We start from the raw sequence: 23,393 nt of genomic DNA, 5'->3' as shown, positions 1-23,393 counted from the left end.
CAGAGAAAAATGTAGCGCTCAATAAAAATCAATAAATTAAAAACTGGATTTTCATTATGGTTTCAAATCCTCATTTGTGATGGGTCTGTTTAGGTTGTTGATCTCCTTTTGGTTTAAATATGATGGTTTAGATGAATCTAGAATTTCATTTAGTTCTTTTGATTTTCCAACTTAATGGAGTAGTTTTCAAACGTAGTTCCTTATAATATTCAGAATGTATTTTGTGTCTGTTGTAACGTTTCTCTGTCCGCTTCTGTGTCTGTGAATCCGGGGCTTCTCTCACCTTTTAGTAGCTGGGCTAACATATGCCAATCTTTCTTATCTTCTCAAAGAACTGACTCCTAGATCCATTGATTCTTTATATTGCTTCTTTTGTTTCTATTTCATTTTTTGATTATTGTTATTCATTTCTTTCTACTAGATTTGGTTTGTTCTTTTTTAAATTCTTGAATTGTAAAAATAAGCCAGTTAATTTTGCTCTTTCTGATTTTTTAAATGTAGGCACTTAATGTTACACATTCCCATGAAGTATTGTTTTCTAGTGTCCAGAATTTTGGATGAATCTTCATTTTCATTTAATCTCAGGATATTTTATTCTTGGTTTCTTCTTCGACCCATTCATCATTCAATAATCGATTGTTTAATCTCCATTAGTTTGTGTACTTACTAGAGGTTTCTTTAGTCTTTGATTTAAGTTTTATTGCATTGTGGTCACATAGGACACATGGACTTACTTCAATTTTTCTGAATTTGTTGAGTACACCCATTTCACATTTAAAATAATGTCAGAGAACACTAAAGTATATTTATGTTACATGAAGAGGTAAAACAACAGGTGTCTTCTTGGATTGATTTGGCCACAGGGACCCCAAATTTGAATTCTTCACTTCTCTCCCTGTATCTGCTGTCTGTCATTTAGATTGCTGGCTTGCATGTGTGTCTTTCTGTTCCTCTTGTATTACCCCGAACCAAGGATTTTACTCAGTCTTGTTGAACAGCTCAGAAAGCATCCCATGATAAAGGCATGAGGGGTCCTTTACAAAAATCTTTTCACAGTTTTTCAAGGGAAAATTGCTTTACCTACAACAACTAACTCAAAATAGCAAACATCACTGCAAACCTGTGTTACAAAACTGTATCCAAGTATTGTTTCCAACATGTAGGGTGGGTATTTGTTTTATAAGGTTGCTTTCAGCATGTTGGCTGTTTTCAATCAATGAGTACAACCACACATATATACACACTTACATTTTTCTGGATAAGAGGCATGAAAGTAGAAGATTTCAGATTAAAGATCTATATTAGCATACTTGCCAAAGCTAATTACATGAAAATCCAAGGCATAGTCAGGTTGATTCTTTCAATTCTGTGCTGCTGCAGGCAGCTTCAACTGAAACAGGCTGAGTACACAGTAGGGAAGCAGCCTCAGGGCAGTGTCAAGAGTGTGATTCCCTTTTCTGTGAGGTCTGTCAAAAGTTCACTCTTTCAAAGGTCAATAAATGTTTTCATAAAATTGTTTCACTACAGTTAAGATCTGACCATGGTTGTAGTCTGCTTTAGATAAATTTTCTTGAGCTGGAATGTATATTCTTTGGTGTGTGGGTAGAATATTTTGTACACTTCTGTTAAGTTCATTACATTATTCATTTCTGATTTTTCTGGTTTTCGATTTTTTTTGTCAAGAAGACTTGTCTATGGAGTACTGAACCCCCTATGAGTGCTGGATTGTAGTTACTCTGTATCTTTACTCTTTTTGTGAAAATTTGTTCATCAGAGTTTGGGAGTCACCATAACATGAGGAACTGTATTAAAGGGTCGCAGCATTGAGAAGATTGAGAACTACTTCTTCTATGATCTTGTTGAAGATCTTGTCCATACCATTGTCCTGGGATTCTTCTCTTTCACCTGTGCCCATAAATAATAATTAGTATATTCATGGTGTCCCACATTTCCAGGATGTTTCTTTTATGTATTTTTCATTTCATATTCATTGGGTGATCTCTTCCCTCTACTTTGTCTTTGAGACCTTCCTAAAGTTTCTTCTACTTGATCCATTCTGTTTATGAGACTTCCCACTCAGTGTTCTAATTGGATCATTAAGCTCTTCAATTCTGCCTTCATTTCAGCTTGAACTCTCTTCAATATTCCTATGTCTCTATTGAATCCATTTTTTAAAACCTGGGTTGTCTTCATTATTTCCATCAGTCTTGTGATTGTGTTTCCTTGGGCATCGCCCAAACATGTATTCTCTTTAAATTTATTGAATTGTTTCTTCTCTAAACACCAATTCTTTGGTGAAATCTGTAATTTCCATATTAAGAATGTCTGTGATCTGGGGTTGATTTTCATTGGAGAACGTTTTATAGGATTGGTGGGTTTACATGGAGAAGATACTGCCATCATCTTTTATATTGTTTGTATTGTTTTCCATGGCAATTGGGTGTATGGACTTCTTTTGTTGGTTCTGTGTCTGATGTGGACACAGCAGGCTGGCACAAAGCACAGAATGTGTGGGAATGACTCAGACCAGACAGTGGATATGGTGTGTGAGGGATGGGTCAGGTGATAGTAGGGGTTTGGGTGCGGGGGTCTCTACAACCACCACAGCCAGCAGAGTAAGAACCCACAGGAGGGAAGAAGGGAGTTTGACCCTGAGTAGTTTATTTTGGGCAGACTTAAGCATAGCACAATTTGTTGAAAAAATTCCTGGTGATAAACTTAATCCCCTGGACACACTAAAGCATAAGACAAGACTATACCGAGACTCTTTGTAAAGTACAAGTGGAATCTTCCATAAACATGTGTTGTATATATTGACAAGCTCATGGTAGGGTCTGGTAGAGGATCTGGTGTGATCTTCAATACATAGCTCAAAGGTCACCAGGCTGTTAACTACAGTGGTTAACAGCCTCCTGGGTAGGAAACAGGTAATGCCTCCCTCTCTTTGAAGGGACAAGCCTGTGTGTTTGGCATTCCTGGTTCCCTAGTGCTTATCTGTGAGCACAAGGGCCTCTGTGCCTCCCACAGCTGGGGAGGGTCTGACGTGTGTGCAGATGTGCATGTGGCCTGAGCTGGAGGCTGAAGGCAGTGGAAGTGGAGCTCACCAGATACACCAGGGCCATGGTGTGGAGCCCAGGCTAGATCTGAGGAAGGAGAGGGTATGCAGAGAGTAGGAACCGAAGGACACACCAGGCTAGACCTCAACAGGAGGTGTTCAGGACAGGACTGGGCCTGGATATTTGATGCTGCCTGGAAAGGATGAAGTCAGGGCTCCAGCAGGGGCAAGGACAGAATATTCTGCATTTTATGAGAGAGGGCATCGCTATTCTGTAGCTATGGATGTCCTGGAATTCATCATATAGACCAGGTTGGCCTCAAACTCACAGAGGTCCATGTAGCTCTGTTTCCTAAGGGTTGGGATTAAAAGCCTGTACCACTCTACTTGACGAAAGACAGAGATTTTTCAAAGAAAGTTTCTGTTATTGTTATTTTGCAGGACTGTGTTTTTTCCCTTTCTTTTACATTTGCCATTAAAATAATTTAAATTTTTATTTTGTGTGTTGAGGTGATTTGCCTACAGGTATGTATGTGTGTCATGGGTGTCCAGTGACCACAGAGGCCAGAGGAGGACATCAGATTCTCTGGAGCTGGAGTCACAGATGATCATGAGATGTCCTGTAGATGTTGTGCCCTAACCTGAATCTTCTGCAAGAATAACTGGGCCTATCACCTTTCAGCCGGCTTTTCAGAGTCTCCCTCACTGTTTTAAATTTTTAATTTTGTTTTCTGTTATTTTTTCCTTTTTTAAAAACATTCTTTTCCTAGTTACCCAATTCCTGCTCCCGCCACTTGCAGTCTTTCTTTTCCTATATCTTTCTTTTTCTTTCTTTCCTTCCTTTCTTCCCTCCATTTTTTCTTTCTTCCTTCCTCTCTCCTTACTTCCTGCCCTCCCTCCACCACTCCTTTTCACCCTCTCTCCTTCCCTTCCTCTCTCCCTTCTTCGCTCTTTCTTCCTTCCGTCCTTTCTTTCTTTCTTTCTTTCTTCCTTTCTTTCTTTCTTTCTTCCTTCCTTTCTTTCTTTCCTTCTTTCTTTTTTTATTTGAGGGAGCAGCTCAATTGTTGGTCCCGACTGCCTTGCTGTCTAACCATGAAATAATCACACAGAAATTGCATTAATTAAATCACTGCTTGGCCCATTAACTCTAGCCTCTTATTGGTTAACTCTTAAATCTTAATTTAATACATTTCTATTAGTCGGTATATCATCAGATATCGTGGCCTAGCTGTAAACATTCAGCATGTCTGACTCTGGTGGCTCCATGGCATCTCTCTGACTCAGACCTTCTTTCTTCCAGAATTTAGCTTAGTCTTCCCCACCTACCTAAGTTCTGCCCGATCAACAGGCTCAAAGCAGCTTCTTTATTCATTAACTAATAAAAGCAGCACATGGACAAAAGACCTCCCACACCATTTCTTTCTTTCTCTCTTTTTATTTTTGGACCTTAAATTTTTCTTCTTTATTTTTTCCCATATTTCTTTTGTTTTCTTCATTTTGTATATTAATTTTACTTTTCAACATTTTGGTTAATTCTACAATGTTGTTAGTCACTTATTTCCTTTCATTAGTGTTTTTCTTGTTTAGTTTTTCCTCGTTTTCACAAGTTTTTCTTTTATTTGTAGTGATTATTGTTTGCCTTCTTCTACCTAAGTGATGTCTGCAATTTCTGATGAAGAAGTTGAAGACATGAGATACATATACCATTGGCTGATATTTATTATATCACAAGAACCAAGACGAAGAATTGTTCTTTATAATTTAACAACATCAGTGACTGGTGTCTGTGGACTCTAACAATGCAACTTTACTTAAGGTTAAAAAGCTTCCTTGTCGCTTCGATTTTTTTCACATCAGTGGGAGGTTTTCTCTGGCTGCCAGGCTGCAGGAATTTCTTCACATTGGGTAGGTTGCTGATTCTGCTCTTCAGGGCCTGTGATCCAGAAAACACAGCCTTGACAGTAGGAACTGCTGAAGTACACAGTCCAAAACACATGACCCCCCAGAATACGACCAACTACATCCTTGCAACAGGTCCAGGGTAGACATGAGAAGAACCACAAATCCATGAGCTACAAAACTTAACTCAGCATAATTTCCTTAAGACCCCCTTTGACATTCAATTGCCTTCTCCTCAGGACCCCGGACACACTCTTCAGATGTGGTTTTGTAATAGAGCACAGAGCACTGTGTCTCTCAGGTGTGAAAGCAGAGACTACCAAAGAAAAGAGAAGACGTGAAAAACTGAGTTGGAAATGAGGACAGAAAATATCCAAGTCTGACCAGGAGCTCCTCACAGTTAGTTTTCACACTGTAGATAAGCATGGTGGGGACCGTGGAGAGGGAAGCACAGTGCTGAGGAGTCAGAGCTGAGGAGGGGTCAGCGTGACAGAGACCTGCTCAGACACTGAGTATGCAGAGACAGGCCACATGAGATGGAAGATGAAGGCCAGAAGCAGCTTGCAAGGAACAGGGGTGAAGGGAGAGAGCAGTGGGGTCCTGTACCTTTATCAGTGCAAAAATATATTCTTCTTGGGGTACCAGTCTCAAATGTCAGTCACGAAAGATTGTTTTCATGCCTGAAACTAGGGTCTAGTAGCTCAGTTGGAGGTTGAAGGGTGGGCCCTCAGCTGCCCAGAGGCATATTATATTATATTATATTATATTATATTATATTATATTCTCAGAGGCAAGTGTGTGCAGCTGCCTCTATGAGGTGATCTTACCTTCAGCAGGGGGAAAGGGTCCAGAAGGCTGGAGTCAAACTCTTCAACATAGAGGAGAACTTCCAGCAGGTGAATGTCCACCCTGGTCAGCCTGTTACCAACAAGGTAGTCTTGTCCGTGGCTCTTCAAGACCTGCCAAATTAAAGGAGACAGATTATGAGCATATAAGGTTGAACTGAAACCATCACTGATATGGGAGAATGGTCTGTAATCTGTTAATTATATTTTTAATAAATGCTGACTGGCCAGTAGACAGGCAGGAAGTATAAGCAGGACACCAGATGGGAAGTAGAGGCAGGTCAAAGAGAACAGGCATATTCTGGGAAGAAGAAAGCTCTCTCTGCAGTTGTGAGCCTGCCACAGAAGAAGCAAGATGTGACTGCCTTGCTAAAAAAGATACTGAGCCGTGTGGCTAACACAAATAAGAATAATGGGCTAAAATAAGTTATGTGTTAATAAAAGCCTAAGCTAATGAGCCAATCAGTTTATAGTTAATGTAGACCTCTGTGTCATTTCTTTGGGACTTAAATGATTGAGAGAAGCAGGCAGGAAGGAAAACCTTCCATTCCCAAGTCTCCCAAAGGTTCTCTGACTCCTCCTGGCAGGTATTCAAATGCAGACACAGGCCTATGATGCAAGAGGCAGCATGAGAAGTCAGGCACGTGACCTCCTCTCTAAAGCTCAGGTGACCTCTCTCTGTCATTGCACATTCCCATGGCCTTCACACCGCCACCCTATGTACATTTTCCACATGGGATGAGGGCTTAGTCCCTTGCACATCATGGCTCCTCCCATTAGTTTGAAGTGACGGAGCACCAGGAGTTCAGGACATTCCTCCTCCTGTCCTGTCTGTTCAGTCCCATGGGCAGAGGCCTCACCTGCAGGGAACAACAGACTCCAGAGAACACCCTGTGTCTGTCCTCTCCTGTGTCTGCTCTCCTCGGTTCTCTGGAATCTGAAATACACCCGGTTGAACCAGAATACATCTTCCCTGTACAGCATTGGATCTGACTCCCAACCTTCACTGTGCATGATTGACAGAGCTGAATTGTACAGGAGGAACTGAGGCTGAGTCCCTAAGTAACTGTGTATGGATAGACGAGCATGCCAACACCATATGGGGCTAATCTTCTTATCTGATTTTGGCTATCTATTTATTTCACATTTATTTCAACATTTCTAGTTGTGAGAAGATTTAATAATAAGCACTGTCTCAGTTACAGTATATGACATTTACTTAAATATCCCAGCAATATTAAAATCACAAATACCCTAAAGGACAAGCACTTGCTACATCATGAGCTACAAGTAGAGAAGAATTAAAATGCTTTGTGATCACCTTATCACACTGTATATGTCTACAGAGAAAAATATAATAACCACATTCAGAAACAAATAAGGCCAGGCATGGTGGCACACACATTTAATTCAAGCACTGAAGATGTTGAGGCAGGTGGATCTCTGGGAGCTTGAGGCCAGTCCACAGTGAGAGTTCAGAGAGGCAGAACTATATAATACAGAAATCCTATTTTGAAGAAAAAAGAAAAAGAAGAAGAAAATTGGAAACCCTAAAACTACAAAAGGAAATGTCAAATGTTCTCAGTACAGGGCACACGGTGTGCCAGGAGTTCATGAATCACGCACCAGAGATGATTCAAGCAGTGATGGCTGGACATTGTGTCCTGTGAGACAGGGCCTTGACTCCAGAGGGCTGCGTGGGACCTGTGGCTCCTAAATCCCTCACTGCTTCCACAGAGCACAGGCAGCAATGAGTGAACTTTCAGTGAATTATAAATGGGGTCAAAATCAGGTCTCTGAGGAATGTGGAGGATTCCTAAACCTGTAGGACCCTAGCTTTATTCTTAGCTGTTACTTGACAGACTTTTTTTTTTACTTGACAACACACTCTGAAGTGTTCTTGATTTAACTCCAAAGAGAAGCCACGACAAAGAGAGGCGCTACGTATACACTGACACACCTTATGTGTGGAGTGTACATGACTCTCCTCCCAAGCCTGCCATCTGTGACCCTAACTCCTGCAGGCCAGTGTTCCTTTACATCTCTTCATCAGCCTCCTCCTCTCCCCTGCATCACTGTCCTAGGTCAGGTTCTTCTCCGTCTTTGAAGGTCTATCCTATTCTCCTGACAGCCAATGACTCTCTGGTCTCCCTGTGTGATGTGATAGAATATTTACCCATCTGCGTATTTCTGCAGTTTGCCCTGGAATTGAAGCCCAGTGTGTCTGCAGGATCTAGGTCCATCTCTGGAGTGGATCAGCCTTCCACAGAGCAAGTCTGGTTATGGCCTTGAACCCTGTTGAATGTGGACCCTAGTTGGCGTGACCATGCGGTGCTCCTTCACAGGCCATTTTTATACAGCATCCTGTGGGCAGGGAGCTGCACAGGGAGGCTCATGAAAGGCCAGAGCCGCAACACCCTGTCTCTCCCAACCTCTGCCTTTCTCTTGTCCTAGTAACACAGTGTCCCCAGACTTAAAACAGCCTACTTACTTTTTCAAAGGCAGACAAGTACCGGTTTTTGGTCTTGTCTTTTACCAAGGAGATCTTGGCTTCTCTTTGGTCTGGGGGACATATAACCAATTGCTTGATCATTTCACTCAGATCTACAATCCCCTCTGTGTACATGTCGATCCTGAAAGACAAAATTATTCAAATGGTCAATGGTATTCAGGGATTCACTATTTGGTATATTAATATAAAAAACTGAGAAATTTACACTGAAAGGTAGTTCCAAAATTACTAACCTATAATCAATCATTTTCTTTTATATTCAATAGATATATTAACTTCCCCTCTAGTACAGTTCTGATACACTTTTAGAATTTTTCAAACCCATACATGGCCCAACCTAAGGACAAACAGTATCACTGGCCCATCTAAAGATGCAATCGTGATATACTTGGTGGCATCCTATAAGATAACCATCAAACTCTACAGAGAGCTCTCTCTCTCTTTTTCTCTTTCTGACATGCTATGTTCTCAATGACTATGCTGAGGTTCACAACACTAACAAGATATCTCCCAGATAAGCTCAAAACAGAGCCCTGAATGAGCCACCAGATGCATCTCTGCACATCTGATATTCTGCTCAGCGGCATCTATGTCAGTGTTAAATGTTCTCCAAACATTTCTTACAACAGCTCACTCTCCAGATGGATTCTGGACATGCTAACATTTGTCAAGACATGCCTATTTCTTCACTCATTTCAACCACAGCACACACAGACACATGCATCCCTTGTTCTTCACTTCACACTTCACACAATGCTTTTGGGAGAATTTCACTGTCACACAACAAAACACTTCAGTGTTGGCCATGCAAAGGTAGTACTCTGTGTTCCAATGCATCTGTCACATTCTAAGACTGCTGACGTCCTCTGATGTCAACAGAGTCTGATCCTCACTCCCTTTGCACTCCAATCCTGCCACTGTGGCAGCTGATACAGGAGGACTGATCTGCTTCCACTTTATCCAAGGGGAGCTCGGGAACATTTCACATGACCAGAGCCAGGAATATGTGCCCTGGAGTCTGCTCACTGAACATCATACAATGATCACACTATACCTTGTTTTGCTTCCCTAATCCCTTCATGTATGTTCATGGCTAAAATCAAACGTTGTGCTCCTCTTTCATCTTTTATTGAATATCATGGCTGATTCTACCATGAGAAAATTATAAATAATGCTGCTAAGGGTATTTCTATACAAGCACTGTTACAGCCGAGTCTCTATTTCCCAAGGACAATTGTTTCCTGCAGTATAGATCATGGCTAGCACCACGTTTAGCTCTTTGATCAACTGCAATACTCCTACACATTGGTTCTTGAGTGAAAAACTTTGTCAAGTAGAGTGTGTCCCAGCATGGGTGGTACAGTCCAAAGAACTGCTTTAGTTCTGAATTAATTGCTTATGGTAAACCAGGTCCGTGGGTCCCTAAGCCTCATTGTGTTGAACAGTCCATACAACTGAGTGGGAATTCAGATGCTTGCTCTGCACTGTTCCTACTCATGGGATGTGTGAGGCAGCTTTTTCATCCTTCCTTCCCTAGGACTCCTCCTCCAGCCTCAAGCCCTGTGTCCTTTGTCCTAAGCTGTTGGCTGAGATCCAGCACTGAAGCCTTGGGCACCTGGAGTCATGGCTCCCCCATGCTCAGACCCTCGAGTCACCGTGTTTGCAACTCTGTCTCTGTGCTGTGCTGACAACATCATCCTCGGCTCTCTCTCACTCACCTGCATCCACCCCATTTGCTCTTCTCTGTCCTCCATGGACTCTTCCATCCTTGGCCTAAGTGGTTATCCCCATGACAAGCCTGCTCCTAGACACAAACCCGGCCACTCTCTTGCTCATTGACAGAAGGACCCAAATCCTTCCTTTCTTTTCCCTAGGAGTAATAACAGGAACTATACCGTACAGGGCTCTCTCCTTCGCGTCCTTCCCATAGAGGTCGTATTTGGTGGCGATGTAGTTGAGAATGGCTCTGGTCTGTACCAGTGTCATCCCGTCAATCTCCACCATGGGCACTTGCTGAAACATCAACCTACCATCTGTGAAAGAAGAAAGGAAAAGGTGTCTGAGGTGTCCAAGTCTCACTTCTTAGGAGCAGAAAAGTTTTCTTGAAGTGTCTGATCATATAAACAAAAGATAAATGATTGGCTCACAGTCTTTCAAGCTGAACCCCATTTACTTTAGTGTCTGTTTCCTCTGTCTCACTTGTCTTCTTTCGGCTTTTGAGCTTCTCACTTCCATCTTTATTTCCTATCCAGACACATATTATATTTCTAGTGCATGTTTTCATGTCAGTTCATGTCCCTGGATGCACGTGGAAGAGGAGGAGGGACAGCAGAGGCCTCCATGCAAACAAAACTAAGTAGGGTGTTTGACAATCTCATCATGTTCATGACATCAAGGTGATGTGTGACAGTTTCTTACACAGTGAGCCACCATGAGTTCCTCCAGCCTGTTCTTGTGTGGTGATAGAGACTCATCAGTAGCTATGATGAAAACACTCAAGAAAATCACCCCAGCTGTTCTTCTACCCATGATTTAGTCAATGGCCATGTACCTGTGTGGTTATTGGACACAAGTTATTGGGTGAAACCCTGCCTGAATAATTCAGTAAGAGGGAGCTTGAATGAAATAACTCACTCTGAATCAGAAAGAGTGAGAAAACATTTATTCCCAAGTCCACAGACAAATTCTTGTAGAAATCTGCATCCTTGTAACATGAGGGGGCCGACTTGTTGGGGTTTCCGTCCCGCCCGGTACCCAACAGCCGGCAAACCCCAAAGAAAATAACACAGAGTCTACATTAGGTTATAAACTGATTGGCCCATTAGGTCAGGCTTCTTGTTAACTCTTATAACATATATTACTCCATTATCCTTATCTATGTTAGCCGCATGGGCTCAGTACCTTTCTCAGTGTGATACCTTACATGTTGCCTTTTCAGTGGTCTGCGCAGGAATGCCAGAGGAACCTCCCTGCTTCCCAGAATTCTCCTGTTCTCATTGCATCACCACTACTTCCTTTCTGGTTTTCCCACCTATACTGCCTGCCTGGCCAATCAGCGTTTTATTAAAATATGATTGACAGAATACAGACAATTCTGCCACATCATTTCCCTCTTTTTTTTTAAACAAAGGAAAATACCCATAGTCCATTTGTTGGGAATGTGGGCATAGTATTTCAGGCTACTTCCTGATGGATGGGGGCGCTGATAATCTTATGGGGACCTAAAGAAAATTTAGAGTTATATTCATGTCCTGATTGGAGTATCCTGTGAGTCTTGATCATCTCAGGCAACATTTTGAATCTGTTCTGGATGTAGAACTTAGACATCTGGGCCATCTATTCCTGTCGGAGATTTTTCAGGTGGCCTCCCTTGGTCAAAGGTGATTTTTCTTAACTCTGAATAAATCCAGAGCCTCTCGTTTTCTGTGGAAGCAAAAGCAGAATCTCTTCTCCAAAGTAACATACCTTTTGACTTCAATTTTGAAGCTAAGGTATTTTCAAAATACCTATCTTGGGTTAGTTCAGCAGCATTTATAAACAAAAGTCTTTTAGCAGCTGTTGCTCCTTCCTCAGCATTCAAACAATTCAAAGAGAGAATAATAGCATACAGTATCAAGATTCTCTGTTTATTTTCCATCTTTATGCAGCTTTATTTCAACCTCTATTTCTTTTATTTTTACTTTTAACTTTTTGAGACAGGTTCTCTGTATATCTTTGTCCTGGAATAACACTGTAGACCAGGCTGTCCTTGAACTCACAGAGATCCTCCTGTCTCTGCCTCCCCAGTGCTGGGATTAAAGGTGTATGCTACCACACCTTGAACTCACAGAGATCTGTCTCTGCCTCCCAGGCATTGGGATTAAAGGCGTGTACTACCACACCTTGAGGTCACAGAGGTCAATCTACCTCTGCCCCTTGAAGTCACAGAGGTCAATATGCCTCTGCCTCCCAGGCATTGGGATTAAAGGTGTGTACCACCACACCCAACTACTTTCTTTCTTCCTTTCTTACCCTAAGAAATTTAACCTTTAGCCTACCTATATTTTTAACACATAGCAAACCATTTAGAGGTTTTTTCCTCTTTGAATCTCTCTTTACTGTATCTCTCTTTTTCTGACTACATGAGCCTTTAATTTACTAAGCAATATGGAGAGCCGTGGCTTTGACGGCTAGAGCCATCCCATTTCTTAGCTTTCCAGCCTCATGGCAGAGGTACCACTGGAGCCTTTTCCTGCCACAACTCTATGGCGTTTCAAGGTCCTTGCCAGCAAGCTGCAGCATTCTGCTCACAGACCACACTCAGTCGGACTGACTGCCTGAAAGAGTCAGAGTTTGCCCTGGTAGGACAGCCCAGAAAGCCGGCATTTTAAAACACCGCAGCTTTTTTCCTGCTACGGCTGAAAACCGAAAAGCATGTGTTCAGCTTTTCATCAACACCGTTTAAGTGTTTCGTGGCAGGACCTCGTAATGAGCTACAAAGTTTTGCAGCTAAAGCTGAGTCAGGAAGCCTTTCTTAGATGAGAGCATTTGCTTGCCTCTAGCAAGCAGAGCAGACCCGAGAAATTGCTGCTACCAACAAAGCATGCTTTACTCTATTCTTTCCCAAGCTTTCTCAAGCTTTCTGTGGATTCAGTTATCCACGTGGGGGCCATTTGTAGCATGAAGGGGCCGGCTTGTTGGGGTTTCCGTCCCACCCGGTACCCCACAACCGGCATACCCCAAGGAAAATCATACACAGGACTCCATAAGGTTATAAACTGATTGGCCCATTAGGTCAGGCTTCTTGTTAGTCCTTGTAACTTATATTAATTCATTATCATTATCTATGTTAGCCATAATGGCTCCGTACCTTTCTCAGCTGGGCAAGTTACATGCTGCCTCTTCAGTGGTCTGCGCAGGAGTGGCTGAGGAAGTTTCCTCCTCCCTAGCCTTCTCCTATTCTCATTGCCCTGCCTCCACTTCCTGTCTGGTTGACCCACCTATACTGCCTGCCTGGCCAATCAGCGTTTTATTAAAATATGATTGACAGAATACAGACAATTCTCCCGCATCACATCCCAATTTTATTACTGTCTCCATTTTCAGATCCTTCAAGGAGCCCCACCACCTCCATCATATCCTTCTGATATTCCTGACAGTTCCCATGCATCACCCACCAAAATCGCCTACTGCTTCTAGTAGGCACCACAGACACTTGGTGTTACCTTTGATTAACTTTTCCATATCTGCCGGGGTTTCTATAAACTTCTCTTCAAACTAAAAGCAGAAAAAGGAAGTGCAATCTCATTAGCGCATTCTGTATCACTGTATACTTTTGAACCTGAGAGCTCCCTGTGTTAATAGGTCTGCCAAAGTTGTGACTTGCAGTAGATATGAAGGATCTGATCGTGACCACGTGGAAATTCAGATTAAACTCATCAAGAAGAGGTGTAGATCATTACAAGCTGCTCATTACTGTAGTGTTCCTCCACCCTGACCATGTCCATGCTTTGGTCCTAAGAGAGTGATCTCACTAGAGGACCAGCACTGGGAGATTGAGGTTTTGGGCTCTCAGGAAAGCCAACTCTAATGGCATAGAATAGAAGTTTCTATGTCTATATCATGGCCATTGCATAGACCTGGGATCACCTGGGTTTTCTTTTTTCCTTTAAGATTTAGTATTGCTAGTTTTAAGTGTGTGTGTGGGGTGGGGGTGGGGTTCTTGCGCATGGGAATACATCCATCTCAGGGGTTAGAGTTCATAGAGGGCAGAGATTAGAGATTCCATTAGAGATGGAGTGACAGGCAGTTATTAACTCTCATGCATGGGTGCCGGGAGAAATAGAAGATTGTCTGCATGTGCAATAAGGACTTAGAAGCCAAACCATTACTCCAGCCCCACAGCAAGTTGCTTACATTGCAGGGCTGCTGTTCTGGTTTTAAAATATTTGTTTTGCTTATGAAAATTACACACTTTTGTGTGAGGTTACACAAACCCAATGGCGGTCTACTCTGGACTTTCATATGGGTTCCTAGGATCAGAACCCATGTGGCTTAGTCTTTAGCCATGTAACCATCTCTCCTGCCATTTAGAGTAATTTAAATCACTTTTTTCCTTTCACAGTTTAAAGAAAATTTTCAGTCATGGAAGGCTGAAAATCAGCTTCTACCCTGCGTAATGAGACATTTGCTGACAATCCCATAATCCGACAGATTGGACTGACAGACAATGAAATTATTGTTCTTTAAAAGGCGGGTGTGTTCCCTGGCAGGCTCGCAGAGCAGCTGCTAGTCCGACAAGGATGGCTGTGGGTCTCTGCAAGATCTCCAGGGTGGCAGGCTGGTCCCGCCATGCAGCGGGCGAGTCATGCGGGCAGGTACAGCCGATAAAAGGTTCATAGGACATAGTAAATAGATATAAGGCTAAAAATAAGCTAAATATTTATTACTTAAAGAAGAGGGAGACATTTATTACTTAAAAAAGAGGGAAACAGAGAAACATGGAGAGAAACATAGAGAGAGACAGACACATGTACACACGCCAAGAGACGGGGGACAGAAGAGAGAGAGTTAAGATGGCAGCGAGGGAGGTCAGAAGTGGCTGGGAGTGGGCGTGGTTAGCCCCTTGAAGGGACTAGACACCAAAAGGAATAACAGAAATGACATCAACAATGTTCTCAGCACTCACAGAGGTGCAGGGAGTGGTGACAGTTTTCACAGAGAGAGGTTGAACTGTGATGGGCTTGGTGCATGTGAGGGGGATGATGTCAATGGCATCCTGTGGGCACATTGAGCTGGAAGGTTCGAGCCGGGGTCTCTAGCGGCCTCTGCCCACTGCCTTCTCAGTCACTATGGACAGGGAAGAGGAAGGCTTGTACAGACGCCCCACCCCTCCTCCTGAGCTAAATCAACAGTCCAGTGGCTTAGGACATCCCCTGAGCCACAGAGCTGGCATACACACACTGGCACCCTACTTTTTATCTATTTAAAACAATATTTCTGGGCTGGCACTAGTGTGTCTTGATTTTTATGCCTTCAGTTCAGAAAGGATCAGCTGAAGCCCTGTTCCTTTAGGAATGGAGGTGGATTCCACACCTGAGGGAAACACATTGCCATGACACTGAGGGAGGACACCAAAGTCGACTTCACAGGACACCACTTAATCTTTTACCCTTCCCATTCTGCTCCTGACTGAGGAGGACAAGATCTCAGGCAGCTTCCAGGATTTCCTCTCAGGAAATGCCAATAGCTGAGCTCCCCTGGAGTGAGCTGAGAAGGATTTTTCCCAGTGGCGCCTCTAGAGGGCAGCACTAACATCTTCCAGAATATTTTTCTCTAAACCTGGAAAGAAAGCTTTTAACCTCAGAATGTTGCTTTGACACTCACTTAGACCACTCTCACACTTTCCTGAAAGCTCGCAGATATGGGGCCACCTGAAGATGGCACCTCTGCATTACATCCTACCTATGACCTTCCGATCAACCCTGCACCATTTGAAAGTCTCTACAAACCGATTACTGAGTATTGCTGTACAGTGTCAGCTAATGTACACTGGGTTCATCTCTGTGTCCACCTTCTCTGTAACTTTGACATTAAGGTCAGACACACCAGAGGTGTCACACGTCCCTATGACAAACACTTTATCATGAATCTCCCATGTTAAGTACTCCTTTTAAAAAAATGGTGTCATAACTAAATCAAAATATCATACCATGACCTGCAACTAGCAATTAGTATTGCCTAATAATCAATATTCAAATTTCTATTTCTATATGTCTTTTTTTGCAACTTGATTCAACTCATATAAGAGAGTAACCAAATAAGTATTTGAATTTTTTTTCTGTTGTAAACATCTTTAATATGAGTGTGTTCTTTGGTATAGAGCAAAGTAAATTTTTCATTTGTTCAAATCAGTCCCTTTCCTTCTTAATACAAGATGACTATCATTTTTGGTGGGGTAGGTGTTCACATTTTTACTGAGGGAGCAACAGGAAAAGGGGCCTCTTCTATCAGGAGATCTATTTATGGGTTTTTCAAGCATTCAGGACTTAGGCCCTGTCCTGAGGGCCTGGTGGTGGTGAGCACTGGGCGTGTTCCCGTTATCTCCCACAAACACTGGGTTTCTGTAGCGTGTGGTCTGGTTGATCAAGGTGGCATGCTTGGTGTAAGGGTTGACTGAGGCATAATTATAGTCCCGACCATCTTGGTATTGGCAGAGTCGTGTGTACCAAGACAACTACCATGTAAGTAAAATTGTGTCCAGAATTCCTTGTGTGGAGTCTCTCAGCTTAGAGAAGTATTTTAAACTTGTCAGAGGTCCTATTTCAGAACAAGGCACAACCTACCTCCACCCCTGCTGCAGCCAGGAGCCACCTGATGCACTCCATCCTGCCCCTGGCATCCCAGTAGTGAAGCACGGGCTTCCCAGCCATGGCTGCAGCTGTGGTTTTACTGTGAAAGAAAAAACAAAGAGATCAATCCTTGGGAGACTGTGCTCTGAGATATGGTCAGTAATACAGCACTAGGAAGGGCAGTCTGCCTTCTTTTACAGGAGCCAGGCAGGTCTAATGACTAATTTCTCACCCATCATTGACTGCCAACCTGCAATTGCACCAAACTGGTCTCAGCTGGTCGTATGCCTTCACTTTAAGAACATAGACAGAGCATCCCGGACCTATAGTGATGAAAGACTGGGAGTTCATTGAACATCCTAAAGCAGAGCCATCATGGAGGACATGAGACAAAGTCCCTCCTCAGGCTTTTGGTCCCTGGGTTGCTCAGTTTAGAAGCTTTTGATGGCTGTGCTGAACCCTTGTTCTCCCCACAGGAGTAAGGCCCATCTCTTGGTTGCAGGTCTGTTTCCCACTGCTAGACTGGATCCTGTTCTATGATCCAGGAGGCGGTAGTTGATGCATCAACTTCATATCACAGGGAAATCACTGCCTTTGGTACACACCACATAATGGGCAGTTGCTCATGCGAACTTCATGTAATCACCACAGAGTTTGCTGGTGAGGAGCTTCCCCTGTTTCCAGTTTCCAGTAGAGATAAATGCCCAGACAGTCAGGTGATGAGGAAACCCTGGCAAGTGCAGCTCAATTCGTACACAGGGAGCCCACATATTGGATCCTGTTGCTCAGTGGTCTGTAAGTCAACATCATGGGTCATGTGCAGTGTCTTCAATTTGTGTTATAATAGGACATTTCACAGTCTGTATTTTAAAATGGACTCCGCATATGTGGGTGAGAGAGTGTGTTTGTGTATGTGTGTGTGAGTGTATGCATTTGTGTGTGTGTGTGTGTGTGTGTGTGTGTGTGTGTGTGTGTGTGTGTATGTGTGTGTGTGAGAGAGTGCCCATGGCTGAAGTGGCTAAGAAGGCTAGAAGAAGACATCAGGTCTTCCAGGGCTGTGGCTCTGCCTACCAGGTCAGCATCACCAGGCCTCGGCAATATTCTTACCCCTCAGATATCGGCCTCCCTGCCTTCAGGTCACAGCTGCTTCTCCTGGGCACCTAACAGTTTCCTACAACACTTTATAATGCTCTGTTCTTTATGTCTTTCTGTTTGCTTTTCTCTGTTTTCTCCATGAACCCTCCTTTGCTCTGGAGAGATCAATACTGGGGACTTCACAGGGACTCTGAAATGCTGAGGCTCTCAGATCCCTCCCCGTCCTGCAGAACCTTCACCTTCCTGGTTTTAGAGCTGCACAGTGTCTCAGAGTCCGCTGGTCTTCTCCAGATTAGCCATGAATGCTTTGAATCTTAGCATAGGTTTGACCACGTAACTGCTGAGAGTCAGAGTTTGGGTTTAACTTCGTTCCTCTACAGACCCATTTTTTCCTGCCCTGTCTTCCTACAGAATTTATACTGTTTTCTGGTCTCGCATGCATTTCCTCATACAAACAGTTGTGATCACAGAGGAAATACGCAAACAACCATCTCTCTGGTGTACGATGCAAAGTTCAGTCTACATTCTTCGGACATTTCATGGTTCAATAATTCAAGATATACACTTTTTTTCCTATATGTTTTCTTGGGATTAACATCTAAAAACAGGTTCTTTGTTTCTAATCACATAATAAGATTGTACTAATGTAAAAAATCAAAGTATGAAACCTGCTATTCTGCTATTTAAACAGAATCATCAAAGCAATCAGAATCCACAGGACACTAGCAAATGTGGTAGAAATCCAAACTGGGGAAGGGCTTTAGGAGGGAGCCTGGGAGAGTCTGGGTGAATTCTAGTTCTCACGTGAGAGGAATCTGCACGTTCTCTGGGAGACTGGAACACAATTCAAGAGAAGAACGTTATTGATCTCAGGTTTGCCTGAGAGCACAATCCAGGTCTGCTCCTCACTGTCCTAAATCCCAAGCATTTAGATTCCTTTGTAAACACCTTAAACCCCACCCTTCAGCTCGGTGACACTGGAGGAGGAGGAGGAGGAGGAGGAGGAGGAGGAGGAGGAGGAGAAAGAGGAGGAGGAGGAGGAAGGAAAAATAGCTTGCTACTCAACATTCAGTACAAAGTAATTTATATGAAATAGAATCAAATACAGGTAAAGTCAATGGTACTGAGCAGTGAATATGTAAAAGTTCATAAATAAATGGAAATTACGTAATAAAACTGGCTCCTTCATACAATCAATGCTTGCTAAATAAAACATTCAAAAGTTATTTTCACTGACGCAAAGATGAAAACTTGCTATACAGGTTATAAAAGAGAAAACTGACCTATGAGAGTCCAGACTTCTGCTCTGCTCAGCTCCCCAACTTCTGTTCCATGTGAATGAGGAAGCTTCTTTAATAAGGTGACCTATCTCACGGACGGGGTGGGGCCCCACAGCCACTCCTGTTGACTCACATAGAGTTCAAGATCCAAAGTTTCGTGATAGACTAGGAACTGGCAAATCAGGGAGGGGCTCACAAGCCCCGCCCTCTTCTGAAAAGCCTGCCTTACTGTCTAGGTACAGTTTGAGTGCCACAGTATTATAAAAGAGCCGGGCAAAGGCCTGGAGATTGAAAGTAGACCCATGGGCCCAACACTCTCCTGTAGATCTGGATCCTTCAATGTTTTCAATGGTTTAACGCTAATGTGCCTCTAAGTAACCTCTTATGTGTGTTCCTGTGAACAACCATAATGAAGCAATTGCTCAGGACAGAAGAAACACGGGAGGGAGGACTGAGCTAGAAGCATGAATGGTGTCACAGAGGAAAGCACGGAACCCTCAGCTATGATGATAAGATGTGCTTACATCTACTGAAATTGGGGGACAGTTTGTAAAGGAGCCTTAAATACATAATAAACACATTGCCTCGAATTCAAGGCTAAGTTGAAGTTTAGTTTCCATTGTCCCCTCCTTACTGTATCTGATGATAATGCTAATATCCTGTAATAGCATATTTGTCTCAACCTTTGTCCTGTTTTAATCAGGAAGTGAAGGGCAGAAAAGAATTTCACAGTTCACACTTAACTTCACCTGGATGACCATCAACACTTTGTCCCAGCATGCTCTGGGTCTCTGTGCATCTGGGCATCCCTGCAGTTACTGCTGTGGGAAAGCTGTCATGTCACCATTAGCAATGTCATTACAAGACAGTGAGAATTATGGTTACTTCCTGCCAAGTTCAGACTCAGAGCTCTTATCCACAAACAAGGACATCTGTCACTGACTTCACTCACAAACCCATAAGTTCACTTGTGATTTTAGTTATAATCATTGGTTCACAGGTCTTGGGCTATTAATCATTACCTGCTGACCTCAGTGGCCTCAGAGATACACGTCACTGCGTGAGTCTGCACACCCTCCCAGTGTCCAGGGCTGGCCCCTGTGTATCCTGGTATGTACTGCTAATTTCTCCTCAGCTGTAGAATCCGCTCCACTGCTCTACAAACAGCTGGCAAAGTAGCAGTGCTGCACTCCAGGGTGATGCGCATGTGCACAGCACAGGGTCTCATGATTTGAAATTGAAGCTAGATATAGATATAGATAGATATAGATATAGATATAGATAGATAATATTTTAACCAAATCGGCTACACGAAAATCCCTGGCATAGTCAGTTTGATTCTTTCATCTCTGTGCTGCTACAGGCAGGTTCAGCTGAAACAGGCTGAATCCGCAGTAGGGAAGCAGCCTCAGGGCAGAGTCAAGAGTGTGATTCCCTTTTCTGGGAGGTCTGTCAAAAGTTCACTCTTTCAAAGGTCAAAAAATGTTTTCATAAAATTGTTTCACTACAGTTAAGATCTATCCATGGTTTTTGTCTGTTTCAGAATAATTTCCTTGAGCTGGAATGTATATTCTTTGGTGTGTGGGTGGAATATTTTGTAGATTTCTGTTAAGTCAATTTGATGCACATCATTTATTTCTGATTTTTCTGGTTTTTTGTCAAGAAGACTTGTCTGTGGAGTACTGAAACCCCTACTGTTAAGAATCCTGCAAGATCCCTGGCAGCAGTAGGCAGCAGGGCCCACAGAGCAGTTAGTCCCAGGCAGAGATGGCTGCCTGTCCCAGAGTAGTGACTGGTCCCAGGCAGGGAGACACAGGGCGAACTGATTCCAGCGAGCCTGGGGATGTGAGCAGGCAGCAGGTAGAAGGCACATGGACAGACACATCCTGTAGAATAGAATTGGACATTTATTACTTAGAGGAGAAGGTGGAGGAGAAGGAGAAGAGGAAGAGAGAGAGACAGAGAAAAGGGGAGTGGGAGAGAGGGAGCTCATGCCAAAAGGGAACAGTGAGAATAAAAATGGTGAGAGGAGTGCAGGGGTCGCCGGAAGTAGGTGTGGCTTGTCTCTTAAAGTAACAATTAACCATAATACCTACAATTGCTGGATTGTAGCTACTCTGTATCTTTACTTTTTTTGTGAAAATTTGTCCATCAGAGTTTGGGGATCACCAAATGAGGAAATGTATTAAAGGGTTGCAGCATTGGGAAGATTGAGAACTACTGTTTCTAAGATCTTGTTGAAGATCTTGTCCATGCCATTGGCCTGGGATTCTTCTCTTTCACCTCTGCCCATGAATAACAGTTAGTATATTCATGGTGTCCCACATTTCTGGAATATTTCTTGATGTATTTTTAATTTCATATTCTTTGTGTGATTTTCTTTGAGGCCTGCTAAAGTTTCTTCTACTTGACCCATTCTGTTTGTGAGACTTTCCCCTCGGTTTTCTAATTGGATCATTAAGATTTCCAGTTCTGCCTTCACTTCAGCTTGAGCTCTCTTTAATATTCCTATCTCTCTATTGAATCAATTGTTTTAAATCCTGGGTTGTCTTCATTAATTCCATCAGTCTTATGATAGTGTTTTCTTGGGCATCGCCCAAGCATTTATTCTCTTTAAATTTATTGAGTTGTTTCTTCTCTAAACACCCTGAAATCTTTGTTGAAGGCTGTAATTTCCATATTAAGAATGTCTGTGATCTGTGGTTGATACTCAATGGAGAACATATTATAGGGCTGGTGGGTTTGCATGGGAGAAGATACTGGCTTCATCTTTTATATTAGTTGAATATTTTCCATGGGAACTAGGTGATTAGACTTCATTGGAGGTTCTGTGTCTGATATGAACACAGCAGGCTGGCACAAAGCTCAGAATGTGTGGGAATGCCTCAAACCAGACAGTGGATATGGTGTGGGAGAGATGGATCAGGGGATAGCAGGGGTTTGGGTACAGGGGTCTCTAAAACCACTACAGACAGAAGAGTAAGAACCCACAAGAGGGAAGAAGGGAGTCTGACCCTGAGTAGTTTATTTTGGGCAGACTTAAGCACAGCACAATTTGGTGGAAAAATTCCTGGTGATAAACTTCATCCCCTGGGTACACTAAAGCCTAAGACAAGATGACACCAAGACTCTTTGTAAAGTACAAATGACATCTTCCCTAAACATGGGCTCATTATATTGATAAACTCATGATATGGTATGATAGAGGATCTGGTGTGATCTTCAATACATAGCTCAAATGTCACCAGGCTGTTAACCACATATGTCCCCAGCCTCCTGGGGAGGAAACAGGTAATGCCTCGTTCTCTTTGAGGGACAAGCCTGTGTGTTTGGCATTCCTGGTTCCCTAATGCTTTTCTGTGAGCACAAGGGCCTCTGTGCTTCCCACAGCTGGGGAGGGTCTGACGTGTGTGCAGATGTGCATGCTGGCCTGAGCTGGAGGCTGATGGCGGTGGAAGTGGAGCTCACCAGATACACCAGGGCCATGGTGTGGAGCCCAGGCTAGATCTGAGGTAGGGGAGGGTGTGCAGAGAGTAGGAACAGAAGGACACACCAGACTAGACCTCAACAGGAGATGTTCAGGGCAGGACTAGGCCTGGATATTTGATGCTGTCTGGAAAGGATGAAGTCAGGGTTCCAGCAGGGGCAAGGACAGAATATTCTTCTGCATTTTTTGAGAGAGGGCATCACTATTCTGTAACTCTGGATGTCCTGGAACTCAGTATGTAGACCAGGCTGGCCTCAAACTCACAGAGGTCCATGTAGCTCTGTTTCCTAAGGGTTGGGATTAAAAGCCTGTACCACTCTACTTGACGAAAGACGGAGATTTTTTCAAAGAAAGTTTCTGTTATTGTTATTTTGCGGACTGTGTATTTTCCCTGTCTTTTACATTTGCCATTAAAATAATTTAAATTTAAATTTGTGTGTTGAGGTGATTTGCCTACAGGTATGTGTGTGTCACGGGTGTCCAGTGACCACAGAGGCCAGAGGAGGACATCAGGTTCTCTGGAGCCTGAGTTACAGATGATTGTGAGATGTCCTGTAGACGTAGATGTAGATGTCCTGTTGTGCCCTCACCTGGGTCCTTGGAAAGAATAATTGTGTCTGTCACCTCCCTGTCAGCTCTCCAGAGACTCCTTCACTAATTTAAATTTTTAATTTTGTTTTCTGTTATTTTTTCCTTCTTTAAAAACATTCTTTTCCTAGTTACCCAATTCCTGCTCCTGCCACTTACATCTTTCTTTCTTTCTTTCTTTCTTTCTTTCTTTCTTTCTTTCTTTCTTTCTTTCTTTCTTTCTTTCTTCCTTCCTTCCTCCTTCCTTCCTCCCTTCCTCCTTCTCTCTCTCTCTCTCTCTCTCTCTCTCTCTCTCTCTGTCT

At 43.1% G+C, this 23,393-nt stretch overlaps 1 protein-coding gene across 1 annotated transcript; it reads right to left on the bottom strand.

Moving 5' to 3' along the window:
* Nucleotides 1–4,756: 4,756 nt before the first annotated feature.
* LOC146894611 (glutathione S-transferase A1-like) lies at nt 4,757–19,172 on the bottom strand. The gene is made up of 7 exons (XM_087905419.1): nt 19,020–19,172; nt 16,636–16,741; nt 13,516–13,567; nt 10,212–10,344; nt 8,291–8,432; nt 5,782–5,913; nt 4,757–4,988 (listed from the first exon to the last, which is right to left on the bottom strand). Exons 2-7 carry the CDS (start codon nt 16,720–16,722, stop codon nt 4,863–4,865), a joined length of 672 nt encoding a protein of 223 aa, XP_087761545.1. The 5' UTR covers nt 16,723–16,741; nt 19,020–19,172; the 3' UTR covers nt 4,757–4,862.
* Nucleotides 19,173–23,393: the final 4,221 nt, after the last annotated feature.

This window comes from Myodes glareolus, chromosome 4 (genome assembly GCF_982192425.1).
Source record: "Myodes glareolus chromosome 4, mMyoGla1.1, whole genome shotgun sequence".
NCBI classification, from domain to species: Eukaryota; Metazoa; Chordata; class Mammalia; order Rodentia; family Cricetidae; genus Myodes; species Myodes glareolus.
The sequence above is the reverse complement of the archived record's forward strand: the minus strand, read 5'-3'. Positions and strand labels throughout refer to the sequence as shown.

Coding starts and splice junctions, on each gene's coding strand:
- LOC146894611 (XM_087905419.1), bottom strand. CDS start 16,722: ATGGCTGGGAAGCCCGTGCTTCACTACTGGGATGCCAGGGGCAGGATG. Junction 8,433..10,211: donor GACGCGAAGGAGAGAGCCCT/GTACGGTATAGT, acceptor TTTGTCTTTCAG/GATCGACATGTACACAGAGG. Junction 5,914..8,290: donor ACTTGTCTGCCTTTGAAAAA/GTAAGTAGGCTG, acceptor TTAATTTGGCAG/GTCTTGAAGAGCCACGGACA.